This window comes from Oncorhynchus keta, chromosome 27, assembly GCF_023373465.1.
Source record: "Oncorhynchus keta strain PuntledgeMale-10-30-2019 chromosome 27, Oket_V2, whole genome shotgun sequence".
Taxonomy (NCBI): domain Eukaryota; kingdom Metazoa; phylum Chordata; class Actinopteri; order Salmoniformes; family Salmonidae; genus Oncorhynchus; species Oncorhynchus keta.
Window position 1 is genome coordinate 38,320,874 of NC_068447.1, and position 26,830 is coordinate 38,347,703.

A 26,830-nucleotide genomic window follows, 5' to 3' on the forward strand; every position below is an offset into this window, starting at 1 on the left:
CGTACACACACACTGTAGTCAGATGCCTACTGCACATTCACTCACACACATGCAGGCACACACACTCTATGACCGTGCTCTGAAGTCTTCTTCTTTTACTGAAACGGCCTCTACGTGACTGATATCACACTTCACCAGAACACTGCTCTGTGCGTCTCAGATCATCTTTTTCGAGAACATTTGAACAGATTTTCTCCAAGGTAGCGTCTCCTTACCTTCTGCATTCACAACCCACCCCCCCAGCAGGACAGACTGTTCTGCACTAAAGAGGTTCTGAGGGGTCCTGAGGTTTCTTCATGATTGCTCCAGTAGCCTACATCAAAACTGTAACCTAGTCCTTTGTTCTATTACATGTGTCCATGTACGGACACAGTTACCCCATCAGACCCTTTTATACGAAGAAACCCAGCCATTTTGGGTCTGACGACAGACAGTCTCGCTGCTTTATTCACACAAAGAGAGAACTGGGTCAGATCAGAAAGAATTCTTGGAAACCTCTGAGCTGAAATAGGATTTGACTTGTGTGTGGGTGCTGTCTGGTGCGTCAGTCAGGAGCAGGCAGAAAGCTTTGAGAGCTCTGCGGCTTCCTCCTTTAAAGTGCAGTCTCACCCCCCCCCACCACACACACACACACCTACCGAGCTCCTCTCACAGACACCCGGCTCCTCTTTGATTCCCTCGCTCCAGAAGAGGGGAAGGGAAGAAGCCGCCATGTGAATTTTTGTTAACTGCTGAGGTTACAATTACCTATCTCTTCATCCCTTCCTTTCGTATTTGTCGCGGGGGGAAAGGCAGAAAGCCGTGCAATCAGGGCCCAGCCGAGAAAGGGCCTGTCATGTCAGCCTTCGAAGTGTCACTTGCCTTCCACTAAATTGCCTCTCTCGTCTCCCTTCTTCCATCCTTCCCTCTCGTCACCTGCACACGATTCTTCACAAAGGAGAAGGCACAGAAAGACTATTTTCTTTGACACGCTCTGTACCTGTCACTGGTTCACAATTGAAACATTAATCATTGTCCCTGATTAAAGCTAAAAGGTGTATTTTTCCCCTCATAGACCCACCCTCCCATTTCCTCAGAGAGAATTTCACATGCCACATTTTACCCCCATTAAGAAGTCTGCCTGGCTGATGTGATGTCATCATGAGATAGATAGAGGTTATGTCCCAAATGGCACCCTATTCCCTACATGGTGCACTACTTTCAACCAGAGCCCAATGGCACTGGTGAAAAGTAGTGTGTTTACATAGGGGGATAGGGTTGCATTTGGGACACAGCCAGACTGTCAGAAGTGGAAGCGATCAACAGCAATTTGAGCTGATCAGAGAGAGAGAGAGAGAGAGCGCCCTACTCTTCACTCGGTCTATCAAGCAGCACAGCACTTACAGTCCTTATGCAATCAGACCTTTCTCTTTAGAGTATTGTCCTACTAGGAAACTGTATAAAAGACCTCACCCCAAGAGACATACAATGAACACTCAGATAGACTGACGTGATGAGCAGATGCATAGAAGGAATAGATGGTGAGACTCCACTATAGATACATCTTGCTCCCTCTCTCTACCTCAAGGTAAAGGCATGGTTAATAAGACAGGCTTTCCTCCTCTGTGTCTCTTCACCGTCTTCCAGTCTTCTCAGGTTCTTTCACCCTCATCCACTACAGCTGCACCATCCCTCTCCTCCTCTCTAAACTCTACACCCATCCCTCTCCTCCTCTCTAAACTCCACACCCATCTCTCCCCTCCTCTCTCCAGTCTCCATCCATCCCTCCCCTCCTCTCTAAACTCTACATCCATCCCTCACCACCTCTCTAAACTCTCCATCCATCCTTCACCTCCTCTCTAAACTCTCCATCATCCCTCTCCTCCTCTAAACTCTACACCCATCCCTCTCCTCCTCTCTAAACACTCCATCCATCCCTATCCTCCTCGTTAAACTCTCCATCCATCCCTCCCCTCCTCTCTAAACTCTACACCCATCCCTCTCCTCCTCTCTAAACTCTCCATCCATCCCTCTCCTCCTCTCTAAACTCTACATCCATCCCTCCCCTCCTCTCTAAACTATACAGCCATCCCTCCCCTCCTCTTTCCAGTCTCCATCCATCCCTCCCCTCCTCTTTCCAGTCTCCATCCATCCCTCCCCTCCTCTTTCCAGTCTCCATCCATCCCTCCCCTCCTCTCTAAACTCTACATCCATCCCTCCCCTCCTCTCTAAACTCTACAGCCATCCCTCACCTCCTCTCTAAACTCCACACCCATCCCTCCCCTCCTCTCTCCAGTCTCCATCCATCCCTCCCCTCCTCTCTAAACATCCCTCCCCTCCATCCATCCCTCACCTCCTCTCTACACTCTCCATCCATCCCTCCCCTCCTCTCTAAACTCTCCATCCATCCCTCACCTCCTCTCTAAACTCTACACCCATCCCTCACCTCCTCTCTAAACTCTCCATCCATCCCTCACCTCCTCTCTAAACTCTCCATCCACCCCTCCCCTCCTCTCTCCAGTCTCCATCCATCCCTCCCCTCCTCTCTAAACTCTACATCCATCCATCCCTCCCCTCCTCTCTCCAGTCTCCATCGATCCCTCCCCTCCTCTCTAAACTCTCCATCCATCCCTCCCCTCCTCTCTCCAGTCTCCATCGATCCCTTTCCTCCTCTCTAAACTCTCCATCCATCCATCCATCCCTCCCCTCCTCTCTAAACTCTACATCCATCCCTCCCCTCCTTTCTCCAGTCTCCATCCATCCCTCCCCTCCTCTCTAAACTCTCCATCCATCCCTCCCCTCCTCTCTAAACTCTCCATCCATCCATCCCTCCCCTCCTCTCTCCAGTCTCCATCGATCCCTTTCCTCCTCTCTAAACTCTCCATCCATCCATCCATCCCTCCCCTCCTCTCTAAACTCTACACCCATCCCTCCCCTCCTCTCTAAACTCTACATCAATCCTTTCCCTCCCCTCTAAACTCTCCATCCATCCCTCCCCTCCTCTCTAAATTCTCCATCCATCCCTCCCCTCCTCTCTAAACTCTACATCCATCCCTCACCTCCTCTCTAAACTCTCCATCCATCCCTCCCCCCCTCTCTCCAGTCTCCATCCATCCATCCCTCCCCTCCTCTCTAAACTCTCCATCCATCCCTCTCCTCCTCTCAACTCTACACCCATCCCCCCTCCTCTCTAAACTCTCCATCCATCCCTCCCCTCCCCTCCTCTCTAAACTCTACATCCATCCCTCCCCTTCTCTCTCCAGTCTCCATTCATCCCTCCCCTCCACTCGAACCTCTCCATCATCCCTCCTCTCTAAACTCTGAATGTTCTACTCTCCTGGCCACCTTCCCAATACACGGTTATATTGACTGTGGAACAACGCAGGGCATTATTCATCGCTAGGCTACACTAACAGCCTGGTCGCCCAGTGGATATTTCACAGCACCGTCCACTCTCATTTAGTATGAGATGATTTTTCACCTGTTCAGTATGGCACAGCTGCAATGTGTACATTCAGCACCATCACAACCTCCAGCTTGTACAAAACATTTCATCAGCTGCTGTCGTTCGTCTTGTTCCACGGCCGTCAGATGTGACTAATATGAGAGAGCTACTGCCAGCATTACCAGCTGGTGGAAACAAACAGGACATTGAAAGAAGTGGATGAAGTGTAGGACTGATATCACTCATGGGCAAGAATATTGCTCACATAACCTTTGACCCTTGGCCTTTACAGAGCTGTTTCCTCTCTCCTACTCATGACCCCTGGAGCCTATTTCCTCCTGTCCTCCCCTCCCTCCTCTACTGCCTCCCTCTCACCTAGTCAGAGACCTGGCGTGTGGTGCCTGGGCTGAGTGGGCTGCTGCAGACTGCAGTAGATTCTCTTATAATGGATTTAGCCAGAGGGACAGACTGTTAACGTTACAGCTGCTGCTGTACAACGCGCCTCTCTCTCTGCCAGTCAGGGCAAAAATAATAGGAGGCAAGATTCCAATTATTTTATAGCTGTTGACCTGGAGCACCTGTATACTGGATGAGGAACGGGATGAAGACTAAGGACAGATAGCTAAGACTGTACAGTATTTGTGGAAAAGGCATGTTTCATAATGGATCTGATTGCATTGAATTGAAATGTGTCTGGTTGGAGTAGAATACATGAAGCTTTTCCAAGCGGTGGTTGACAGAATAACTATTCCTACAGTGGAATAATTGACAGCGTATGATATCCCTGCCCGGCGTGGGACTCAGATGCCACTATTCCCCCCTTCACTACCCTGATCACTTACCATATGCACTGAGTGTACAAAACATTAAGGACACCTGCTCTTTCCATGACACAGACTGACCAGGTGAATCCAGGCGAAAGCTACGATCCCTTATTGATGTCACTTCAATTAGTGAACGGGAGAAGATGGGTTAAATAAGGATGTTTAAACCTTGAGACAAAGGATTGTGTGTGTGTGCCATTCACAGGCTGAATGGGCAAAACAGAAAGATTGAAGTGCCTTTCGAATGGGGTATGGTAGTAGGTGTCAGGAGGTACGCAACTCGATGTTAGGAAAGTGTTCTTAATGTTTTGTAGACTCAGTGTAGCAGCACCAAGCTCAGTGACATATCCAGACTGTGACCTCTTTAGATCAACACACTCCGAAGAAACGATTCAGGAAGGGAGGGAAGAGAAGGAACAATTGAGTCCCCCCACCCACACACACACACACACACACATGCACACACAGAGAGTGTGTGTTGAACACATGCAGCATCCATCCATCCAGCCACTCCAGCTCTGAACAGATGGTAGTGGGAGCCAATAGTAGTTGACTTGCATATACATCGCTGTTCTGTTCCAACCAAGACAGAGACAGACAGGCAGGAAGGGAAAGATGCTGTGGTAGCATATGTGCCTGTCTGTATCACGTCACTGTTTATAGCATGGAAATAACAGCGACATGGAACTTTTGTGAGACGGTCTCTGAAATTATTCGACGTGGCTCTATTTTGGCTGCCGTTAAGCCAAACCCACACCCGTTTGCATTTTCTACCTGTTATAGCCGGCGCTCTTCTTTTTTCAATCCTTAGCGCCAGGATCAGTCATTTACCTGCCTGGTGCTGAGGTGGGAAGGGTGGCGATGTCTGAGGTGTGTCCTTAAAAACGTGGGCCAAAGTGCCAATTTCAGAATGCGCTGGTGGGGATATTTAAGACCAACAGAAAGCTGGTTTTAAAGGTAACGCGGTTGGTTATGGCTTAACAACAGCAGCGCAGCTTTTCCAGCTGTGACGCACAGTGCCCATGGAACAAGAGAGATGTGCTTTTGTGCCGTAAACCTCGTATTTAGAAACAGTTTTCAAAAACAGTTTTTTTTCTCATTTCGTTTCATTTGATTAAAAAACATTGTTTTTGTTGTCCTGCCCAATGCATTCGCTAAGCAGTCAAGACTATCAATAAAGGGTTTAGCTCGTGAAACCGGTTTGAATTTTGTTTTTATCACCTAAGCTTTATTAAAAGGTCAAGTTTGACAGCAGCAAAACAGTGAGTCTACATCCCCTTTTCATCTATGTAGGCTATTACATTATTTTATCCAGCTGCCGTTATTACAGTGGATGTGAGTAAAAAAACCTCTTCATGTAGGCTATATGGACATCATGGAACGAGAGATGAGGTAATCCGATGACACTCACATTGCCAAACATTTTAGTTCCTCTAACAATAGCTTGTTTTCCGTTTCATTTGATTAGAAAACAAGTCCGTATAGGCGACCCTTACCCTATTATAGAGAAAGCTGGTTCAACAGCAATGTGTCTGCTGTCTTTCTCATCCTGGCCATGCATTAGCCAAGTAGCCTATCCACAAATCATTTCTAGATGTCTACTCCTGAGGTTTTATGCACCATTCACAATTCACGTGGGCCTACTGTATCAGCGGGGTATACTCCTTTCGGCTTTTCAAAGAGCGCCTCTTGTTCGGTTATCAAAGACGTGCTCCTTCAATCGTATTTCAATGATTCAGTCCTATAATGCAGTATCAATGGTAGGCCAATGCTACATCTTGGTTATTGAGAGTGCGCCTCACGCATTCAATACCATCTAGTCTTTTTTTTATTTGATGAGAAGTGCGATGCGTAAAGGCCTATACCCGGTGAAGCGTTTATGACGATGTTGACTGACAACACTCCAAACTCAAACTCACTCCAAACGTATTGAACAACCACTGCATGTTTGGTTCCTTCTTCTGTTGCCATCCCTCGTCACCGGGCCCCAAGCCGAATTGGAGTTGACGACAACTACAGTAACCGACAGAACTTTAGACAAACCCATTGCGCCTTGTTTTGTCGGATGAGCGGCCACCGCCCTCGTTTCACCTGCAACTTGTTTATTCATCAAAACCCAGCCCTTTCGCGCCACGGCCAGCTACTGCGCTCATAACGGCTGTGGAGCGCAAAAATGTCTGACACACACAGGGACCGAGAGCTCTACCGCCAGCGCTTAGATGTACGACTATGTTTAGGTTTGTTCAAATAGAGCCCTCAGAAAATCTAGCTAATTAAATACTTATTGGCAGGAATCTTTCAAGTGAATAAGTACATACATTCACAAACAGCTTTTGATAATCATAGCCAGCACAAGATCAGACTCCACTATACAGTATGTATTTCCCACGGTATTTTCTCTCTAACTCTCATCTAAGCTCTCTCTGTAACATACAGTATAATGGGATTACAGTAGTAGATGCTTGGAGAAAGTGTGTCAGCAGTGCAACAGAGTTGTATCCGTTTTTAAAAGGGCTTAGCCTCTCTCTCTCTCTCTCTCTCTCTCTCTCTCTCTCTCTCTCTCTCTCTCTCTCTCTCTCTCTCTCTCTCTCTCTCTCTCTCTCTCTCTCTCATTCCAGTTCTCACTAACATGCAAACTCCATTTTCAATGTCACTACACTACAGGAGTCGCATGGGAGCATTTAGGCCTCGCGGTGTGGGCCAACACAAAGACACCGAGCCCAGCCGCTGCAAAAAGCTGTACTGTGCGAACCGTGTTTGGGTTAGCTCAGTTTCTCCTCCGGGAGCAGAGCATTGCTTCCCTGCTGAACCCAACCCAATGCTCCACAGACCTCCAGCGGCACCAGTCCAAAGACTATGTTACCATGCAACTAGCTACTTGATAATGCAGCCTCGTATGCCTTCCTGCAAGGAGAAAGACCATTGTACGCTGTAGTTCTACTCTGTCGTTGTCTTCTGTAGTTCCACCTCAAAGAGCATGGCTTGAGTAGCTAAGACAATTCCCCCTGCTGCACACTTAGGCTGTGCACTGCCTTAGAAAAGACTGTGTCTGCATTGCTTAGGTTTTTCTTCCTGCCAAATGCAATAGATGGTGGGACCAAGTTTGTACGGGATGAGTTCTTATCGATCGCTGGTCCCCCCGGCTCTAGACTAGAGCAGAGGACAACAGGCAGGAGGCATGGTACTTTGCTGGCGCTGTGTAGCTTTAAAGGTATTTAGCTCTAATTAAGTTTGTCCTCTGAGAGAGATAGAGCGAGAGAGGGGGTGTAAAAGGCTCCCAGCAGCAGGAGTGCAGCACAGTAATCAATCAGGTTCCTCTACTGTTAGTGATAGCGCTGCAGGTCCTACCCTCGTTCCCTCACAGGGAAAATGGCCACTCCTGGGCATACAGGCAGGGAGGAGTGTTGTTCACCTCAACCTGCCAGACTAGGATCTGTGACCAGTAGAGTGGGGGATATCCCCAGTGCCCCCAATGTCCTGTGTCAGAGAAAGATTGCCGACGGACACACTTCATCATCTCACTTTTCTCAGTTTTAAGCTCCATCAGCACCACTGGAGGAGAGATCTGAAAAGTAGCGTGCTTGGTGTCAATATTATCAGCCTCAAGCTCTTAGCTCTGCCAGTGTGTTCTGTTGTATGAAGGGTAACATTCAATTAACAGTGGATTTTGGCATGGTATTACAGCAGGTGGTTGTTGGGCTACATGTTATGAATCTACTCTTTCGGCTTTTGGGATGAAAAGAGTAGAGGCAGACGGATGAACTGTGCTGAACTGTCTCAGCTCATCCCGCTTGACTTGCTCTCGTCTCACGTCTCATATTGGAAAGCTTCGGTTGTTAGAGCAGGATGGCTGGCTAGGGTGGATTGGTGGCCTGTTTCAGTCTTTTGGCGCATGAAGCATCTCAGAAGCTAATGTCTCTCTTTCCCTCCCTCTCTCCCCATCCCCGGCTAAGGTGTGTAAGGTTCTGAACACCACCAGTATGAATTGCTTTGCTCCATCCCTGGTGGCAGAGTACCGTCCAGGCCTGGACACGGTCAAACACGCTGATGAGTTTGGGTTCATCTTCAACAACGTCCAGACTCTGCTAGTCTATAACAAAACCATCTTCCTCTACTACCCCAACCCATACTTTGAACCTCTCAGCACCAATGGAGTCCTGGAACAGAAGCCCGGCTCGCCCATCATTCTCAAGGTACAGCAGAAGGGCGTGGGATCGTTATCAGTCAATCAATCAAAAATTATCCATAAAAGTCTTTTTACAGGGCCTTTACAGTAACTCGCCTAGATTTTAGAAACCAAAAGAGGGTTTAGGGGACTTGACAGCTACCATTAAACTGCAGTCATGCCTGAGGTATAAACATCTTAGTATGACATTGTGTTCTACGTTATAACTGTATCATAACTGCTGTATCATAACAAACAATACATTATTTTAAGATGACTTGAGGTTTCAATAATCCCCCCACAGGGCAGAAACCTGGTGCCTCATGCCTCAGGGGGGGTGAAGCTCAACTACACTGTGTTGATCGGGGAGACCCCCTGCTCTGTCACCGTGTCTGAGACCCAGCTGCTGTGTGAGCCCCCTAACCTCACGGGCCAGTACAAAGTCATGGTACGTCAGTCATATCTGTCCAAACACACACACGCGTGCGCGCGCACTGTCACACACACAGCGGTTCGCACACACACACCCTCTTCCTGTCTCTCTGTGTGTCGGAGTGTCTACGTAGTTTCATTTCCGTTAACGTTTGACCTGTGAACTCCATTATTCTGGCACGTTCGTGGTTGTTCTTTCAGGTCAAAGAGAGGGCATTGTTACTGGGCTCTAGCCGTCAAAAGGTTCTGTTAGAATCCACCGCAATTATTTCTGCCAGTCTGCTCACTTATTGAGTGGAAGTCCCCAGAACTCCACTCTTCACTGTCCTCGATGACGGGGTGTGTTGGTGTGTCTGCGCGTGTGTGTCTATGCACACTGTGTCTGTGCGTGTGTGTCTATGCACACTGTGTCTGTGCGTGTGTGTCTATGCACACTGTGTCTGTGCGCTGGATGGGTTTATTTAACTGAATCTAATATGTGTGCGTGCATGCCTGTGTGTGTGCGTTTGAACGTGTGTGTTTCTCTGTGTGTGCGTGTGTTTGAATGCGTGTGTTTCTCTCTCTGTGTGTGTGTGTGTGTGATATTCAGGTGCAGGTGGGTGGCCTCCATGTGTCTCCGGGGTCAGTAAACATCCTGTCAGACAGCCTGCTCACCCTCCCCGCCATCGTCAGCATTGCCGCCGGCGGAGGCCTCCTCCTCATCATCGTCATCCTCGTCCTCATCGCGTACAAACGCAAGTCGCGGGAGAATGACCTCACCCTGAAGCGCCTGCAGATGCAGATGGACAACCTGGAGTCCCGGGTCGCCCTGGAGTGCAAGGAAGGTGGGTAACACATTATTTAGACAGTCCATCTGCAGATGCTCTACGGACTAGTAGTGCCATTGATATGCATCAATGAGTTTATTCAACAAATCAACCATAGACTATTAGTTGCAACTCTCACAAACTATCGTATCGACTACAGAAGGGTCGGTGGAGCCCAGAGACAACAAAGTAATGTGATTACATTGGAAACGGAAATCAAAATGTCTGTGACGAGTACGACAATTACGTTTGGTCCTCTTCTGCTCTACGAAGCCGTTTCTGAGACACTTTGATTGCGGTCTCCTAGAAGGTCTAATGACTGAGCTATGCAGGCTGAGTTCACAGGTTAAATGACGACAGTGAGAGTGCATTGACTCACATGAAAGACACAAATGGGTATTTCCGCGTAGTAAGTAAATTGCTGGTGCTGTGTGCTGCATAGCGTAATATAAGGTATTGTGAATCAGGGGTCAGTGAGTCAGGTTTTGTCTGGCACACAGTCGCTGCTACTTTAGTTTGCTCTGTGTGTGTGACCCCGATCGTGGCACACTAGATGCACATGGTGCTATTGTTCACACACACTGACTCATTCACTTACACACACACACACAAACACACACACAAACACACTGATAAACACAACGTTTTCCTGTGAACAGATCTGGAACGGCATATCATCTTTATGTCATGCTGGCATTTTCTGTATCACGGACGCACAGGAAGCATTGTGTGTTCTGGTCTGTGTGTGTTTGCACAGAGTTTGTTGTAAAGGCATGACCTCATTTAAAATTGTAAAGGCGGGCTTAGGTAAAGCCTGATGAATCTGTGTTAGTGCTGAACTCTGTCCTACACACACGCACGCATACACCCACACACACACACGCGCGCCCATGCACACAGAAAAAGGAGGGTTCCTCAATGGTTCTTTGGGAAGGTGATGGATACTGACCTAAATAACCCTTTGAGCCTTTCAATGGTTCTTTGCAGTTAAAAAAAATATTCTTTCCTCTTGTAGTGATAACTCAAATGTAGGGCTGGTGGGTCATTCTAATGTTTTGGGACGTGGTTTTCTCACAGCTCTTTTAGTGATAACTAAAATGTAGGGCTGGTGGGTCATTCTAATATTTTGGGATGTGGTTTTCTCACAGCCCTTTTAGTGATAACTAAAATGTAGGGCTGGTGGGTCATTCTAATATTTTGGGATGTGGTTTTCTCACAGCCCTTTTAGTGATAACTAAAATGTAGGGCTGGTGGGTCATTCTAATATTTTGGGATGTGGTTTTCTCACAGCCCTTTTAGTGATAACTAAAATGTAGGGCTGGTGGGTCATTCTAATTTTTTTGGGACGTGGTTTTTCCATTCGCTCCGTTCCAGCCATTATTATGAGCCGTCCTCCCCTCAGCAGCCTCCTCTGCCTCCAAATGTCATCGCCTCGTTAATCTGAGCTGTGTCAGGGCGGTGGCAGAGTAGAGGAGTTAATAGTGAGATCCGCTCTATGTCTGTGGGGCTTTGGGCTGTTGTCAGGCCCAGCTGGGGGAGTGAGCAGAGCAGCACATGGCTGCATGGGGTTTACAGAGCTAAAGCCCTGGCTACAATCAGACACACAGGCCAGGAGACAGGCCGAGAGGTCGTTTAAACCAGTAGCTGTGGCCAGGAGGAGCCTAGTGCCCCGAGGGTGGATTTAGAAGGGCTGCTAGGTACCTGGGTTCCACACCAGGGGTCTGAGTCTGAGCCCTGGGCTGGGGTAGCAGGGGGGCTGGTGGGGTAGGTGGGAAATATGGCTGTGATTGGCTGTAGAGAGGCTACGGGATCTCCCTCAGGGCAGTGCTGGACTCAGTCAGGATGGGGCCAATTAACCACCTCTCACCTGCAGCTGCTAACAGCAGGGGACCGACACACAGGAGCTCAGATACTGTACAGTACAGCCAATTTACTGGCCACCGGAAGGGAATGTGTGTGTGTGTGTTTGGGGGGGGGTTGTTGTGTGTGTGTTTGGGGGGGTTGTTATGTGTGTGATTTATGCATGTACAGTGGGGAGAACAAGTTTTTGATACACTGCCAATTTTGCAGGTTTTCCGACTTACAAAGCATGTAGAGGTCTGTAATTTTTATCATATGTACACTTCAACTGTGAAAATCCAGAAAATCACATTGTATGATATTTAAGTAATTAATTTGCATTTTATTGCATGACATAAGTATCAGAAAAGCAGAACTTAATATTTGGTACAGAAACCTTTGCTTGCAATTAGAGAGATCATACGTTTCCTGTAGTTCTTGACCAGGTTTGCACACACTGCAGCAGGGATTTTGTCCCACTCCTCCATACAGACCTTCTCCAGATCCTTCAGGTTTCGGGGCTGTCGCTGGGCAATACAGACTTTCAGCTCCCTCCAAAGATGTTCTATTGGGTTCGTGTCTGGAGACTGGCAAGGCCACTCCAGGACCTTGAGATGCTTCTTACGGAGCCACTCCTTAGTTGCCCTGGCTGTGTGTTTCGGGTCGTTGTCATGCTGGAAGACCCAGCCACGACCCATCTTCAATGCTCTTACTGAGGGAAGGAGGTTGTTGGCCAAGATCTCGCGATACATGGCCCCATCCATCCTCCCCTCAATACGGTGCAGTCGTCCTGTCCCCTTTGCAGAAAAGCATCCCCAAAGAATGATGTTTCCACCTCCATGCTTCATGGTTGGGATAGTGTTCTTGGGGTTGTATTCATCCTTCTTCCTCCAAACACGGCGAGTGGAGTTTAGACCAAAAAGCTCTATTTTTGTCTCATCAGACCACATGACCTTCTCCCATTCCTCCTCTGGATCATCCAGATGGTCATTGGCAAACTTCAGACGGGCCTGGACATGCGCTGGCTTGAGCAGGGGGACCTTGCGTGCGCTGCAGGATTTTAATCCATGACGGCGTAGTGTGTTACCAATGGTTTTCTTTGAGACTGTGGTCCCAGCTCTCTTCAGGTCATTGACCAGGTCCTGTCGTGTAGTTCTGGGCTGATCCCTCACCTTCCTCATAGTCATTGATGCCCCACGAGGTGAGATCTTGCATGGAGCCCCAGACTGAGGGTGATTGACCGTCATCTTGAACTTCTTCCATTTTCTAATAATTCACCAAGCTGCTTGCCTATTGTCCTGTATCCCATCCCAGCCTTGTGCAGGTCTACAATTTTAACCCTGATGTCCTTACACAGCTCTCTGGTCTTGCCCATTGTGGAGAGGTTGGAGTCTGTTTGATTGAGTGTGTGGACAGGTTTAATTTATACAGGTAACAAGTTCAAACAGGTGCAGTTAATACAGGTAATGAGTGGAGAACAGGAGCGCTTCTTAAAGAAAAACTAACAGGTCTGTGAGAGCCGGAATTCTTACTGTTTGGTAGGTGATCAAATACTTATGTCATGCAATAAAATGCTAATTAATTACTTAAAAATCATACAATGTGATTTTCTGGATTTTTGTTTTAGATTCCATCTCTCATAGTTGAAGTGTACCTATGATAAAAATTACAGACCTCTACATGCTTTGTAAGTAGGAAAACCTGCAAAATCGGCAGTGTATCAAATACTTCTTCTCCCCACTGTAGATGTGCTCCATAGTTTCAGGTAGATTTTAAACTTGCAGGTCTGGAATCAGTTGATCTATACGAACCGCCCTGCTCATGTCTGCTCTGTCTACCCCCCCACCAGCATTTGCTGAGCTGCAGACAGACATCAATGAGCTGACCAGTGATCTGGACAGAGCTGGTATCCCTCACCTGGACTACAGGACCTACGCCATGAGAGTCCTCTTCCCTGGCATCGAGGACCACCCTGTTCTCAGAGAACTGGAGGTACGGAGAGACTGGACGGGGGAGAGGGAGAGAAAATGGAGAGGGGGGAATGGGAGAGTTTGAGAGAGTTTGAGAGAGGGAGGGGGAGGGAGGGAGGGACGGTGAGTGGGAGGGAGGGGGAGGGAGGGAGGGAGGGAGGGAGGGAGGGAGGGAGGGAGGGAGGGAGGGAGGGAGGGAGGGAGGGTGAGTGGGTGAGTGAGTGAGTGAGTGAGTGAGTGAGTGAGTGAGTGAGTGAGTGAGTGAGTGAGTGAGAGTGAGAGGAATTGAGAATGAAGAAGTGCTACGGGGAGAGGGAAGAGAGAGAGGGGAAATGGTGAGAGCTTCAACATCACTCCCCTGCAGCATGCCCTCCATAAGCACCACAGTGCCCAGAGGGAAACTGATACCAGTATGCAGCTCTGCCTCCCTACCCTCTGGCCTCACACACACACAGACAAATACACACACACACACACACACACACACACACACACACACACACACACACACACACACACACACACACACACACACACACACACACACACACACACACACACACACACACACACACACACACACACACACACACACACACACACACACACACACACCAGCACCACACACACACATAGGTCCCAGTACAGGGTCCCAGCACACTCTATTTCACCCACCAGCAGCTCCTTCATCGGGAGTAATGACGTGGGTAATGTCCTGTTCACTGGCGGCCATGGGACCCACCTCCTCTACTGGGGATAAACTGACTGGAGCACACTCAATACCCTCACTCTGACTGGAACACACTCAATACCCTCACTCTGACTGGAACACACTCAATACCCTCACTCTGACTGGAACACACTCAATACCCTCACTCTGACTGGAACACACTCAATACCCTCACTCTGACTGGAACACACTCAATATCCTCACTCTGACTGGAACACACTCAATACCCTCACTCTGACTGGAACACACTCAATACCCTCACTCTGACTGGAACACACTCACTCTGACTGGAACACACTCAATACCCTCACTCTGACTGGAACACACTCAATACCCTCACTCTGACTGGAACACACTCAATATCCTCACTCTGACTGGAACACACTCAATATCCTCACTCTTACTGGAACACACTCAATATCCTCACTCTGAGTGGAACACACTGAATATCCTCACTCTGACTGGAACACACTCAAGACACTCACTCTGACTGGAGCACACTCAATACACTCACTCTGACTGGAACACACTCAATACCCTCACTCTGACTGGAACACGCTGGGCTTCGTCATAACTGCAGGAGAGTAGAGAGTGAGTTTGAGTTGCTGGACACGTTGACTTTATAAGGGACACAGAGACCTCATTCAGGGCAGAAGGTCCAATAGGAACGAAGTATACACTGTAGCAGTTATGACAAGCATTTTCCAATGGGAATGTGTGTGAGCGTGTTTATCAACCTCTCGATGTCGTGGGTGTGGTACAGTTTGTATTAACCCTCTGTGTCCCGGCCTGGTCTGTGTGCAGGTGTCGGGTAACGGTCAGCTGAGCACAGAGAAGGCTCTGAAGCTCTTCGCTCAGCTCATCAACAACAAGGTGTTCCTGCTGACCTTCATCAGGACTCTGGAGCTCCAGCGCTCCTTCTCCATGCGCGACCGCGGCAACGTGGCGTCGCTCATCATGACGGCGCTGCAGGGCAAACTGGAGTACGCCACGGACGTGCTCAAACACCTGCTCTCTGACCTCATCGACAAGAACCTGGAGAGCAAGAACCACCCTAAGCTGCTGCTGCGTCGGTAGGAGACACACACACTGCTACACACACACGCGCGCGCGCGCTCTAGACACACATTACACGTACACACACATACTCACTCACACAACTGCTATGGGCATACTGGAAGGGGAAGAGATAGTGGAGGTTGAAAAGAATGGGAGGATGTTGATGAAATATGGATCCCTTAAGGAGGGGACCAGAATGGTGCATTCATCTACCAATTGTATTGATTCCATTCATCAAGATAATACGTACTTCATTTACAATGGCAAAGACATTCATTTGATCAACAATGACTTCTCTTGTGTCGAAATATCCTTTGAATTCTCAGCAAAGATGGGAAGAGAGTTGTACCAATTGAGGGTTTAATTTGGGTCTGTTTGCTACGGCAGGAAAATAACGGGAAATGTGAATTATTATGTGGATTATAATTAGTGGACGTTTTTTGTAGGGTTTGATACATTTTTCGTGAAGGAAAGTCAAATCTGGAATGTTAAAGTAGAAATTGCAAACTTCTGAAGCCTTTTTGAGCCTCAAATACACAACGTTTTACATTTCCTGCATTGCAGTAAAGTTCTTCTTCAACAGGGTGGTTCTTCCTTCATCTCTCTCTCTCCTTCCTTCATCTCCCTTTCGCCTTCCTTCATCTCCCTCTCTCCTTCCTTCATCTCTCTCTCTCTCTCCTTCTCCTTCCTTCATCTCTCTCTCTCCTTCTCCTTCCTTCATCTCCCTCTCTCCTTCCTTCATCTCTCTCTCTCTCTCCTTCTCCTTCCTTCATCTCTCTCTCTCCTTCTCCTTCCTTCATCTCTCTCTCTCCTTCTCCTTCCTTCATCTCTCTCTCTCCTTCTCCTTACTTCATCTCTCTCTCTCCTTCCTTCATCTCTCTCTCTCCTTCCTTCATCTCTCTCTCTCCTTCCTTCATCTCTCTCTCTCCTTCTCCTTCCTTCATCTCTCTCTCTCCTTCTCCTTCCTTCATCTCTCTCTCTCCTTCTCCTTCCTTCATCTCTCTCTCCTTCTCCTTCCTTCATCTCTCTCTCCTTCTCCTTCCTTCATCTCTCTCTCCTTCTCCTTCCTTCATCTCTCTCTCTCCTTCCTTCATCTCTCTCTCTCTCCTTCCTTCATCTCTCTCTCTCCTTCCTTCATCTCTCTCTCTCCTTCCTTCATCTCCCTCTCCCTCATCCCTCTCTCTCCTCCCTTCATCTCTCTCTCTCTCCTTCCTTCATCTCTCTCTCTCCTTCCTTCATCTCCCTTTCACCTTCCTTCATCTCCATCTCTCCTTCCTTCATCTCTCTCTCCTTCCTTCATCTCTCTCTCTCCTTCCTTCATCTCTCTCTCCCTCCTTCCTTCATCTCTCTCTCTCTCTCTATCTCCTTCCTTCATCTCTCTCTCTTTCTCCTTCCTTCATCTCTCTTTCTCTCTCTCCTTCATCTCTCTCCTTCCTTCCTTCATCTCTCTCTCTCTCTTCCTTCATCTCTCTCTCTCCCTCTCTCCTTCCTTCATCTCTCTCTCGCTCTCCTTCCTTCATCTCTCTCTCCCCGCTCTCCTTCCTTCATCTCTCTCTCTCCCTCTCTCCTTCCTTCATCTCTCTCTCTCCCTCTCTCCTTCCTTCATCTCTCTCTCTCCCCTCTCTCCTTCCTTCATCTCTCTCTCTCCCTCTCTCCTTCCTTCATCTCTCTCTCTCCCTCTCTCCTTCCTTCATCTCTCTCTCTCCCTCTCTCCTTCCTTCATCTCTCTCTCTCTCCCCCTCTCCTTCCTTCATCTCACTCTCTCTCTCCTTCCTTCATCTCTCTCTCTCTCTCTCCTTCCTCTCATCTCTCTCTCTCTCTCTCTCTCTCTCTCTCTCTCATCTCTCTCTCCCTCTCTCTCTCATTCATCTCTCTCTCCCTCTCTCTCTCCTTCATATCTCTCTCCTACATCTCTCTTTCTCTCTCCCCCTCGTCTTAGTCTTGTAGTCCACAGTTGTACCACTGTCAGTCTCACTTATCCTCTAAACTCTTAAACTCTGGCTCCTCATCAAACATTCAGCAGCAACCCAACGTCTCCTATCTCGATTGTTTTCCCGCACGACTCAGGCCGTTGTGCTAAATCTTTTAGCGTAATGGCTGCCATCTTAGCAGGTGACCAGGTGACTATCCCCGGTGTTGAGCATTCAGCTCATGTTCTCTAGCCCAGCAGTGTGAGAAGGACAGAAGGACTGGCCTCCTCATATGACAGACAATTCTTAATCCAGACTCCAATACTAATTGTCTACGATGTTCAGTATTTGTTAAGAGAATGATGTTCTCAAGGTTCATAACCCAATTCAATTACACTACTCAGTCTGCAAACCAGAATTTGTAAGATCCTGGTCGAATGAAACAGACGGAGGCCCAGCTAAAATAGTCAAAAAGGTTCATTCACGAGAGCGTTGGTCTGTTGTACACAACCATTCATTTTACACTGGCGTCTCACGCACACACATTCACACTAACATTACTACACAATGTCCTGCTACCCAGCTGACAAAGATTAGGGGACTCCGTGACTTACTCCCCGTCCTCCCTCAAGATAGGGAGACCCTGGGAAGTACTCTCAGTGGCCCCAGCCAAGGTCGGCACCGAATTTTGCTCAGACAGTCTGGCTTTAAGATGCCATAATAGACATACACTACACACACAGATATATAATTTTACTGACTTAAACCACACACATCATTACAATAATCACACGATTCTAATCAATTTCATCATTACAATAATCACATGACTCTAATCAATTTCATCATGATTCTTAACCAATTTCATACAATCATATGGGTTCAGGATGGAATATTCGAATCATTCATATGAACGTATAAATCCCATTATCAGTATTGTTAATAGTCAGAGTGAATAAATGGGAGAGAAAGGATAGGAGTGAGGCTACTGACAGGCAGAGGTAAATAGACCTGGATAATGTTTTAAACACGCCACCGCTACCCTGTAGTTTCCATCATCCACAGGTCCCGCTGTTCTGGCCTTCAGACGTCAAAATTAATTTAGTTTCCTAACAGAAAGTTCCCTTTCTTCAAAATCATTTTTAGGATTACCGTTTGGACACACGGCTTCTTTTTTCTTGACGTTTGGCCGAGACACAGGGGGGGGGTAGCCTAGGCGTTGTTTTCGGTTCTCCTGTTTACTAGTCTTTGTTCTGCTCTGATGGCAGCTAATCAATTAGCAGCTGATAGCAGGAAGGCTGGGCCTGTTATTGTGTTTATGCCTGAACCCTCTCTACCTATTCATGAATTCGTCCAGCTCTGCCTTCCATCGCTTTCTCTCCTGATGTCGTGCCTGGCTGTGTGCCAGATGGCACCCTATTTCCTATGTAGTGCACTACTTTTGACTGGAGCCCGATGGACTAAGGGCTCAAAGGGTTTGGGACGCACTGTACTGTTCTGCGTATATCTGTACATCTCAGAGTGGGAGGGACAGTAGACAGCTTGGTGAGCCTCCAGGAGGGCCATAGGGATGTGCATGAGTAACATGTAATGTCATGGAGGCCTTTAGCAGAGGCTCCTGATGGGTCCTTTAGCAGAGGCTCCTGATGGGTCCTTTAGCAGAGGCTCCTGATGGGTCCTTTAGCAGACGCTCCTGATGGGTCCTTTAGCAGAGGCTCCCGATGGGTCCTTTAGCAGACGCTCCCGATGGGTCCTTTAGCTGAGGCTCCCGTTGGGTCCTTTAGCAGATGCTCCCGTTGGGTCCTTTAGCAGAGGCTCCCGATGGGTCCTTTAGCAGAGGCTCCCGATGGGTCCTTTAGCTGAGGCTCCCGTTGGGTCCTTTAGCAGATGCTCCCGTTGGGTCCTTTAGCAGAGGCTCCCGATGGGTCCTTTAGCAGAGGCTCCTGATGGGTCCTTGGGAAGTGGAGAGGAAAAACGTTGCACCTCTATGCCAGTGTCCCAAATGGCACTATACAGAGTGGCATTTGGACACAGCCCATACGGCGGCGTATTGTACAGTATCTGTGGCAGCAGGAGAAACACTATCAGGGACTCGCTAGTAGTGCATGACGGTGCAGTATGAATGATCAGTGACTGTAACAGCACCGGACCTGGGCTACACGGTCAGAGGAGAGAGCCACCACACATACAGGAAGTTACCCGGGTGACTGAGCCTACAGCTTCCTGGTTCTGTCTCATACATATTACATGTGACATATAACAGGGTCACATCGTGGTGAGTTTTGAGCGCACCGACTGAATGGCGCTATCTGCTGCCCACACACACACACACACACACACAATGCTTCGCTGTAGCAGAATGCATTTCTGTAGTACTCACAGTAGACTGTCCATAACATCCATAAGAGGGATCCCGTAGATATGTGTATATGGGAGCTGTAGAAAGAACAATAGCTGTCCCCATGCTTTAGCCGGTTGTGTCTATCAGTCCTGAAATGTATTTGAAGATATATTTGCGCCAGATGTTTTCTCTGTGTGTCTCTGTCCATATGGTTTAGTTTCATTTAGAGCAGGGTATACGGAACATGTAGCGTTGAGTCACTAGACTCTGAAAGCATAAACGTGCACACATGCATACATACTTTAAAAGCAAAGCAAGACAATAATGAACTAATAATATTATCCACCGATAATACACACTAAAGAGACATACAGGATGAAGATATACAGTAGTAGGTACACACACACTTTAGACAGAACTGCCCAAAGGCATTCCCACACATGTCATGGAAGTATGTTTGTGTGTGTGCGCGTGTGTGTTTGCATGTGCCAATGCCTGTGTATACGTGTATGTGCACTCAACGCGTGTGTCCGCTGACGTGTGCGCGCGAGCGCAGGTGTGTGTGTTGACCACAGACTCTACCGGTGTGTGAGTGAGGCAATAGTGGGGTAGCCACGTGTCAGGTGGGGCTGGGGGCCCATGGACGAGGAGGGCAGCAGGGCTTCTCTCTCAGACAGGTCAGCAATAGGATCTGATTGGACCTTTTTAATCATTGAGGCGGTCTCCAGGTGATGATGGGGTGTCACGCTAGCGTTTGGCCCGTCGAGAGAGAGAGAGAGAGAGAGAGAGAGAGAGAGAGAGAGAGAGAGAGAGAGAGAGAGAGAGAGAGAGAGAGAGAGAGAGAGAGAGAGAGAGAGAGAGAGAGAGAGAGAGAGAGAGAGAGAGAGAGAGAGAGAGAGAGAGAGAGAGAGAGAGAGAGAGAGAGAGAGAGAGAGAGAGAGAGAGAGAGAGAGAGAGAGAGAGAGAGAGAGAGAGAGAGAGAGAGAGAGAGAGAGATGAACAATGACCACAAGCACACTTCCAACGTTGTGGCAAAATGGCTTAGGGACAACAAAGTCAAGGTATTGGAGTGGCCATCACAAAGCCCTGTCCTCAATCCTATAGAAAATATGTGGGCAGAACTGAAAAAACGTATGCGAGCAAGGAGGCCTACAAACCTGACTCAGTTACACCAGCTCTGTCTGGTGGAATGGGCCACAATTCACCCATCTTATTGTGGGAAGCTTGTGGAAGGCTACCCGAAACGTTTGACCCAAGTTAAACAATTTAAAGGCAATGCTACCAAATACTAATTGGGTCTATGTGAACATCTGACCCACTGGGAATGTGATGAAAGAAATTAAAGCTGAAATAAATCATTCTCTCTACTATTATTCTGACATTTCACATTCTTAAAATAAAGTGGTGATCCTAACTGACCTAAAACAGTGGATTTTTACTCGGATTAAATGTCAGGAATTGTGAAAAACTGAGTTGAAATGGATTTGGCTACGGTGTAAGTAAACTTCCGACTTCAACTGTACATGCACACACACACACAGCAGACATGAACTCCTGTCTAAGGTTATATGATGAGTGCAATGAGGGGGTGGCTATGTACTCATCCCTGCCAGTGGCCTTATGTTGTTATGGTTTCACAGTAGCAAAAACGACATGCCCATAGTCCACTCAGTAATCTAACTCCACGTGTTTTCACCATGTAACCAGATGACCAGTACAGAGGAGCCAGAGAATAGCTTCCATGAATGGCCCAGAGACACGGGCCAGAGTACAGCGACGAGGTCACGGCTTTATATATACGGAGTCTATTCATACCTCCCATGTTGTTTTGAGGATCCTTTTCCATTCTGAGAGAATGCGCCCCAAACCAAGACTTTAGGTCGACAAGTTTTGTTCCCCTCCCTGACTGTAGTGGAGTCTTTCTACCTGCGAGTCTACAGGCCAGAACATTCGATTGATTCCCCCGAAAGGCTTTCTGAACATGGGATCTTTAGTTTTGACAACCTGCCGACTTCAAAGTGCTTCCATTCCCAGTCCAATGTGTTTATCTGCTTTCAAACCTTTTAGCGAGACGCTGTGGCTCATTTTTGTCATCTTGCTCTCTTTCACGTTCTCTGTCTCTTTTTCTCTCTCTCTCTCTCTCTCTCTCTCTCTCTCTCTCTCTCTCTCTCTCTCTCTCTCTCTCTCTCTCTCTCTCATTCTCTCTCTCTCTCTCTCTCTCTCTCTCTCTCTCTCTCTCTCTCTCTCTCTCGTTCTCTCCCATCACTTCACCTAGTTCTAACCCTTTCCGTCTTCCTTTAGAGACATCCTTCGTGAGGCTTGTGTACTCGTTAATGATCCCCTACCTGCGTGCACTGAGCTCTCACTCCATCCCCTGTCCCTCTCTCTCTTTTTTTAGAGCTTTCTGTTTTCTCTCTCTTTGCATATCTCTGTCTCTCTCCCCTGTCTATCAAATTAAACGACAGAGCAGTAGCTAGTTTCCTATCGCCTTCAGTCTTTTTCCCCTCTGTGTTTTTCTAAAGAGATTCGTGTCCATGCGTTGCGCTGCTAGGATGGGTTATTAGGGAACTGTAATGTTGCGTTTATGCTCTATCCCAGTGTAATGCTACTGCTGATCTGTCCCCCTCAACCTGTTTGCCAGCATCAGGCCCCAGTCTTAATGCACTGTAGGATAATGAAAACCCAGATTTTCATTAATGAAACTCAATTAAAAGAATGAGGGAAGTGGAGATGGCGGGGGGTGAGGGGCTCAAAAGCCTTTATTTCACTTTCCTTCCACGGGGACTTTGCTGAGCTTATTAAAATGCTTAATCGCTTCCATTAACTTCTTCGGAATAGAGGAGGAGCTGTGACTTATGGAGGGAAATGTGCACATTGTCCAAAAACAAAATGTGTGTGGTTTTTTTCCTAGCTTGGAAACAGGGTATGGAGGGTCCGCATAATTGTGGAGGATGACGGCTTAGTGGAGAGTAGTAGTTGAGATGAGAGAGGTAATAGGTGGATGCGTGTGCGTGTCTCGAAGAGGACACAATCACTCTCTCCTTCAGACGTAAGTATGGCCTTTTCCTGCTCATCCTGCAGCTCAAATGGGGTGAATAAAACTGCAGCTTCCTTCCACCCTCCTGCTGCAGCCCACTTCAAACAAGTAGTCACTGAAGTCCTTCATCTACTGCAGTGGTCTGCTGCAGTCATGAGGATCAGCCTCCAGCAGTTAGGAACCACACATCGACCACACATCGACCACACCTCGACCACACCTCAGCCACACCTCAGCCACACATCGACCACACCACGGCCCCACATCAGCCACAACAAAGGGCTACTATGGAGATAACCTCTAGCCTCTCGTCTTCCTCAGTCGCAGAAAAGTGGGACACGGTTCTTAGACCGTCGTCTCATGGTCTCCTCTCCACATAATGACGAGCCGGCTCGCTCAGTTATTCCCATGTGAACAGGTGTAATCATCTCTGCTCTATTCACACTGCCCGTCCCTTTGTCTGTTCGTCCGCCCGTCTGTCCTTCCGGTCCACGCTTAGCGTAGGTCGGCGTGTTAAATACCTGCCCGTTATCCTCATCCTACCTAATCCCTGTCCTCAGATCAGCCCTGTACACCACTGGTACAGCCTGTATGGTGTATGGCCCCCTCTACACGCACCAGGTTGTAAAGTGTCTCGGCGGTACTCGAGTACCCAAGCAATACACACACACACACACACACACAGACAGACAAACGGGAAAATATGCTTTTAGCATGTCCAGGTTGGAGACTGTGGTAATGACAGCTGATGTTGTTAGCAGGTAGAATACACACAGCTATCACACGGCTGGAAAATAATCGACAGCTGTGTGTGAAGCTTAGGCCGGTGATGTGGAGAGAGGAGGGAGTCTGAGGAGGAAGACTGTGTGTGTTTATGCTTTCCCAGCACGGCTAGCCAGCTCTCAGAAGATGTGTTGTGTTGGTATTCAGTAGTTGTACTGTTGGTCCTCTGGAGGAGAAAGAGAAGGAGAGAGTAACCCTTTCATCTGTTTTCATGCTTGTTAACCATTCCTTTCTACCTGCTTTTTCTTCTCTTTCTCTCATTCCCCCTGCTTCTACTGGTTTCATGCTTGTTAACCATTCCTTTCTACCTGCTTTTTCTTCTCTTTCTCTCATTCCCCCTGTTTCTCTTTCTTCTCTTTCTCTCATTCCCCCTGTTTCTCTTTCTTCTCTTTCTCTCATTCCCCCTGTTTCATCTGTTTTCATGCTTGTTAACCATTCCTTTCTACCTGCTTCTTCTTCTCTTTCTCTCATTCCCCCTGTTTCTCTTTCTTCTCTTTCTCTCATTCCCCCTGTTTCATCTGGTTTCATGCTTGTTAACCATTCCTTTCTACCTGCTTCTTCTTCTCTTTCTCTCATTCCCCCTGTTTCTCTTTCTTCTCTTTCTCTCATTCCCCCTGTTTCTCTTTCTTCTCTTTCTCTCATTCCCCCTGTTTCATCTGTTTTCATGCTTGTTAACCATTCCTTTCTACCTGCTTCTTCTTCTCTTTCTCTCATTCCCCAGTTTCTCTTTCTTCTCTTTCTCTCATTCCCCCTGTTTCATCTGTTTTCATGCTTGTTAACCATTCCTTTCTACCTGCTTCTTCTTCTCTTTCTCTCATTCCCCCTGTTTCTCTTTCTTCTCTTTCTCTCATTCCCCCTGTTTCATCTGTTTTCATGCTTGTTAACCATTCCTTTCTACCTGCTTCTTCTTCTCTTTCTCTCATTCCCCCAGTTTCTCTTTCTTCTCTTTCTCTCATTCCCCCTGTTTCATCTGGTTTCATGCTTGTTAACCATTCCTTTCTGTCTGCTTTTTCTTCTCTTTCTCTCATTCCCCCTGTTTCATCTGGTTTCATGCTTGTTAACCATTCCTTTCTACCTGCTTCTTCTTCTCTTTCTCTCATTCCCCCAGTTTCTCTTTCTTCTCTTTCTCTCATTCCCCCTGTTTCATCTGGTTTCATGCTTGTTAACCATTCCTTTCTGTCTGCTTCTTCTTCTCTTTCTCTCATTCCCCCTGTTTCTCTTTCTTCTCTTTCTCTCATTCCCCCTGTTTCTCTTTCTTCTCTTTCTCTCATTCCCCCTGTTTCTCTTTCTTCTCTTTCTCTCATTCCCCCTGTTTCTCTTTCTTCTCTTTCTCTCATTCCCCCTGTTTCTCTTTCTTCTCTTTCTCTCATTCCCCCGTTTCATCTGTTTTCATGCTTGTTAACCATTCCTTTCTACCTGCTTCTTCTTCTCTTTCTCTCATTCCCCCGTTTCATCTGGTTTCATGCTTGTTAACCATTCCTTTCTGTCTGCTTTTTCTTCTCTTTCTCTCATTCCCCCTGTTTCATCTGGTTTCATGCTTGTTAACCATTCCTTTCTACCTGCTTCTTCTTCTCTTTCTCTCATTCCCCCAGTTTCTCTTTCTTCTCTTTCTCTCATTCCCCCTGTTTCATCTGTTTTCATGCTTGTTAACCATTCCTTTCTACCTGCTTCTTCTTCTCTTTCTCTCATTCCCCCTGTTTCTCTTTCTTCTCTTTCTCATTCCCTCTGTTTCTCTTTCTTCTCTTTCTCTCATTCCCCCTGTTTCTCTTTCTTCTCTTTCTCTCATTCCCCTCGTTTCATCTTTCTTCTCTTTCTCTCATTCCCCCTGTTTCTCTTTCTTCTCTTTCTCTCATTCCCCCGTTTCATCTGGTTTCATGCTTGTTAACCATTCCTTTCTGTCTGCTTTTTCATCTCTTTCTCTCATTCCCCCGTTTCATCTGGTTTCATGCTTGTTAACCATTCCTTTCTGTCTGCTTTTTCTTCTCTTTCTCTCATTCCCCCTGTTTCATCTGGTTTCATGCTTGTTAACCATTCCTTTCTACCTGCTTCTTCTTCTCTTTCTCTCATTCCCCAGTTTCTCTTTCTTCTCTTTCTCTCATTCCCCCTGTTTCATCTGGTTTCATGCTTGTTAACCATTCCTTTCTGTCTGCTTCTTCTTCTCTTTCTCTCATTCCCCCTGTTTCTCTTTCTTCTCTTTCTCTCATTCCCCCTGTTTCTCTTTCTTCTCTTTCTCTCATTCCCCATGTTTCTCTTTCTTCTCTTTCTCTCATTCCCCCCGTTTCATCTGTTTTCATGCTTGTTAACCATTCCTTTCTACCTGCTTCTTCTTCTCTTTCTCTCATTCCCCCCGTTTCATCTGGTTTCATGCTTGTTAACCATTCCTTTCTGTCTGCTTTTTCATCTCTTTCTCTCATTCCCCCTGTTTCTCTTTCTTCTCTTTCTCATTCCCTCTGTTTCTACTGGTTTCTTTTTCTTCTCTTTCTCTCATTCCCCCTGATTCTACTGGTTTCTTTTTCTTCTCTTTCTCTCATTCCCCTGATTCTACTGGTTTCTTTTTCTTCTCTTTCTCTCATTCCCCCTGATTCTACTGGTTTCTTTTTCTTCCAATGGCTCCAGTTTTATCCTCAACCCTCCACGTCCCCTCCATCCTCCCATGTTTTGCCCTGAGATGATATTGGATCCATTTGAGAAAGAAACATCAGCATCAAAAGATAGGGTGAATTCCGATCTGAACTAATAAAACATTATTTTCCCTCTTTCTTCAGAACGGAGTCCGTTGCAGAGAAGATGCTCACCAACTGGTTCGCCTTCCTTCTTCACAGGTTCCTCAAGGTGAGTCTATAATGCAACCTCCAGTTTAGCAGTTTTAGTAAGCCAGGGCTGTGGCAGTGAGAATACATTTTATGTCGTTAATCTGTGTTTTCTCTCTCTCTCCCTCCCCTTCTTACTCTCCCTCCCCTTCTTACTCTCCCTCCCCTTCTCTCTCACTCTCTCTCTCTCTCTCTCTCTCTCTCTCTCTCTCTCTCTCTCTCTCTGTCTCTCTCTCTCTCTCTCTCTCTCTCTCTCTCTCTCTCTCTCTCTCTCTCTCTCTCTCTCTCTCTCTCTCTCTCTCTCTCTCTCTCTCTCTCTCTCTCTCTCTCTCTCTCTCTCTCTCTCTCTCTCTCTCTCTCTCTCTCTCCCTCTCTCTCTCTCTCTAGGAGTGTGCTGGGGAGCCTCTGTTCATGCTATACTGTGCCATCAAGCAGCAGATGGAGAAGGGCCCTATAGACTCCATCACAGGAGAGGCGCGATACTCCCTCAGTGAGGACAAGCTGATCAGACAGCAGATTGACTACAAGACCCTGGTCAGTACCACTCAGGCAATCATACACACACACAATCGGACTCCACTGACTACATATTTATCTTTCTCACACACACACACCATCATGTTTTGCTTCCCTCTGTGTCCTGGACAGCTAATTATCCTGTGGGTGTCAGTGCTGCACCAACAGGAGAGCAGGGGTCTGT

At 47.4% G+C, this 26,830-nt stretch overlaps 1 protein-coding gene across 2 annotated transcripts in view; it reads left to right on the forward strand.

Annotated features, from left to right (window-relative positions):
• The window catches only part of LOC118360327 (plexin-A2-like), a 324,415-nt gene that overhangs the window by 271,293 nt on the left and 26,292 nt on the right, over positions 1-26,830 (forward strand). For both annotated transcript variants that reach the window (XM_052482378.1, XM_052482379.1), the window contains exons 18-24: positions 8,202-8,441; positions 8,718-8,861; positions 9,435-9,669; positions 13,340-13,482; positions 14,995-15,263; positions 26,086-26,152; positions 26,518-26,664. In XM_052482378.1, coding sequence (XP_052338338.1) covers positions 8,202-8,441; positions 8,718-8,861; positions 9,435-9,669; positions 13,340-13,482; positions 14,995-15,263; positions 26,086-26,152; positions 26,518-26,664 — 1,245 coding nt within the window. The remainder of the gene's footprint in view (positions 1-8,201; positions 8,442-8,717; positions 8,862-9,434; positions 9,670-13,339; positions 13,483-14,994; positions 15,264-26,085; positions 26,153-26,517; positions 26,665-26,830) is intronic.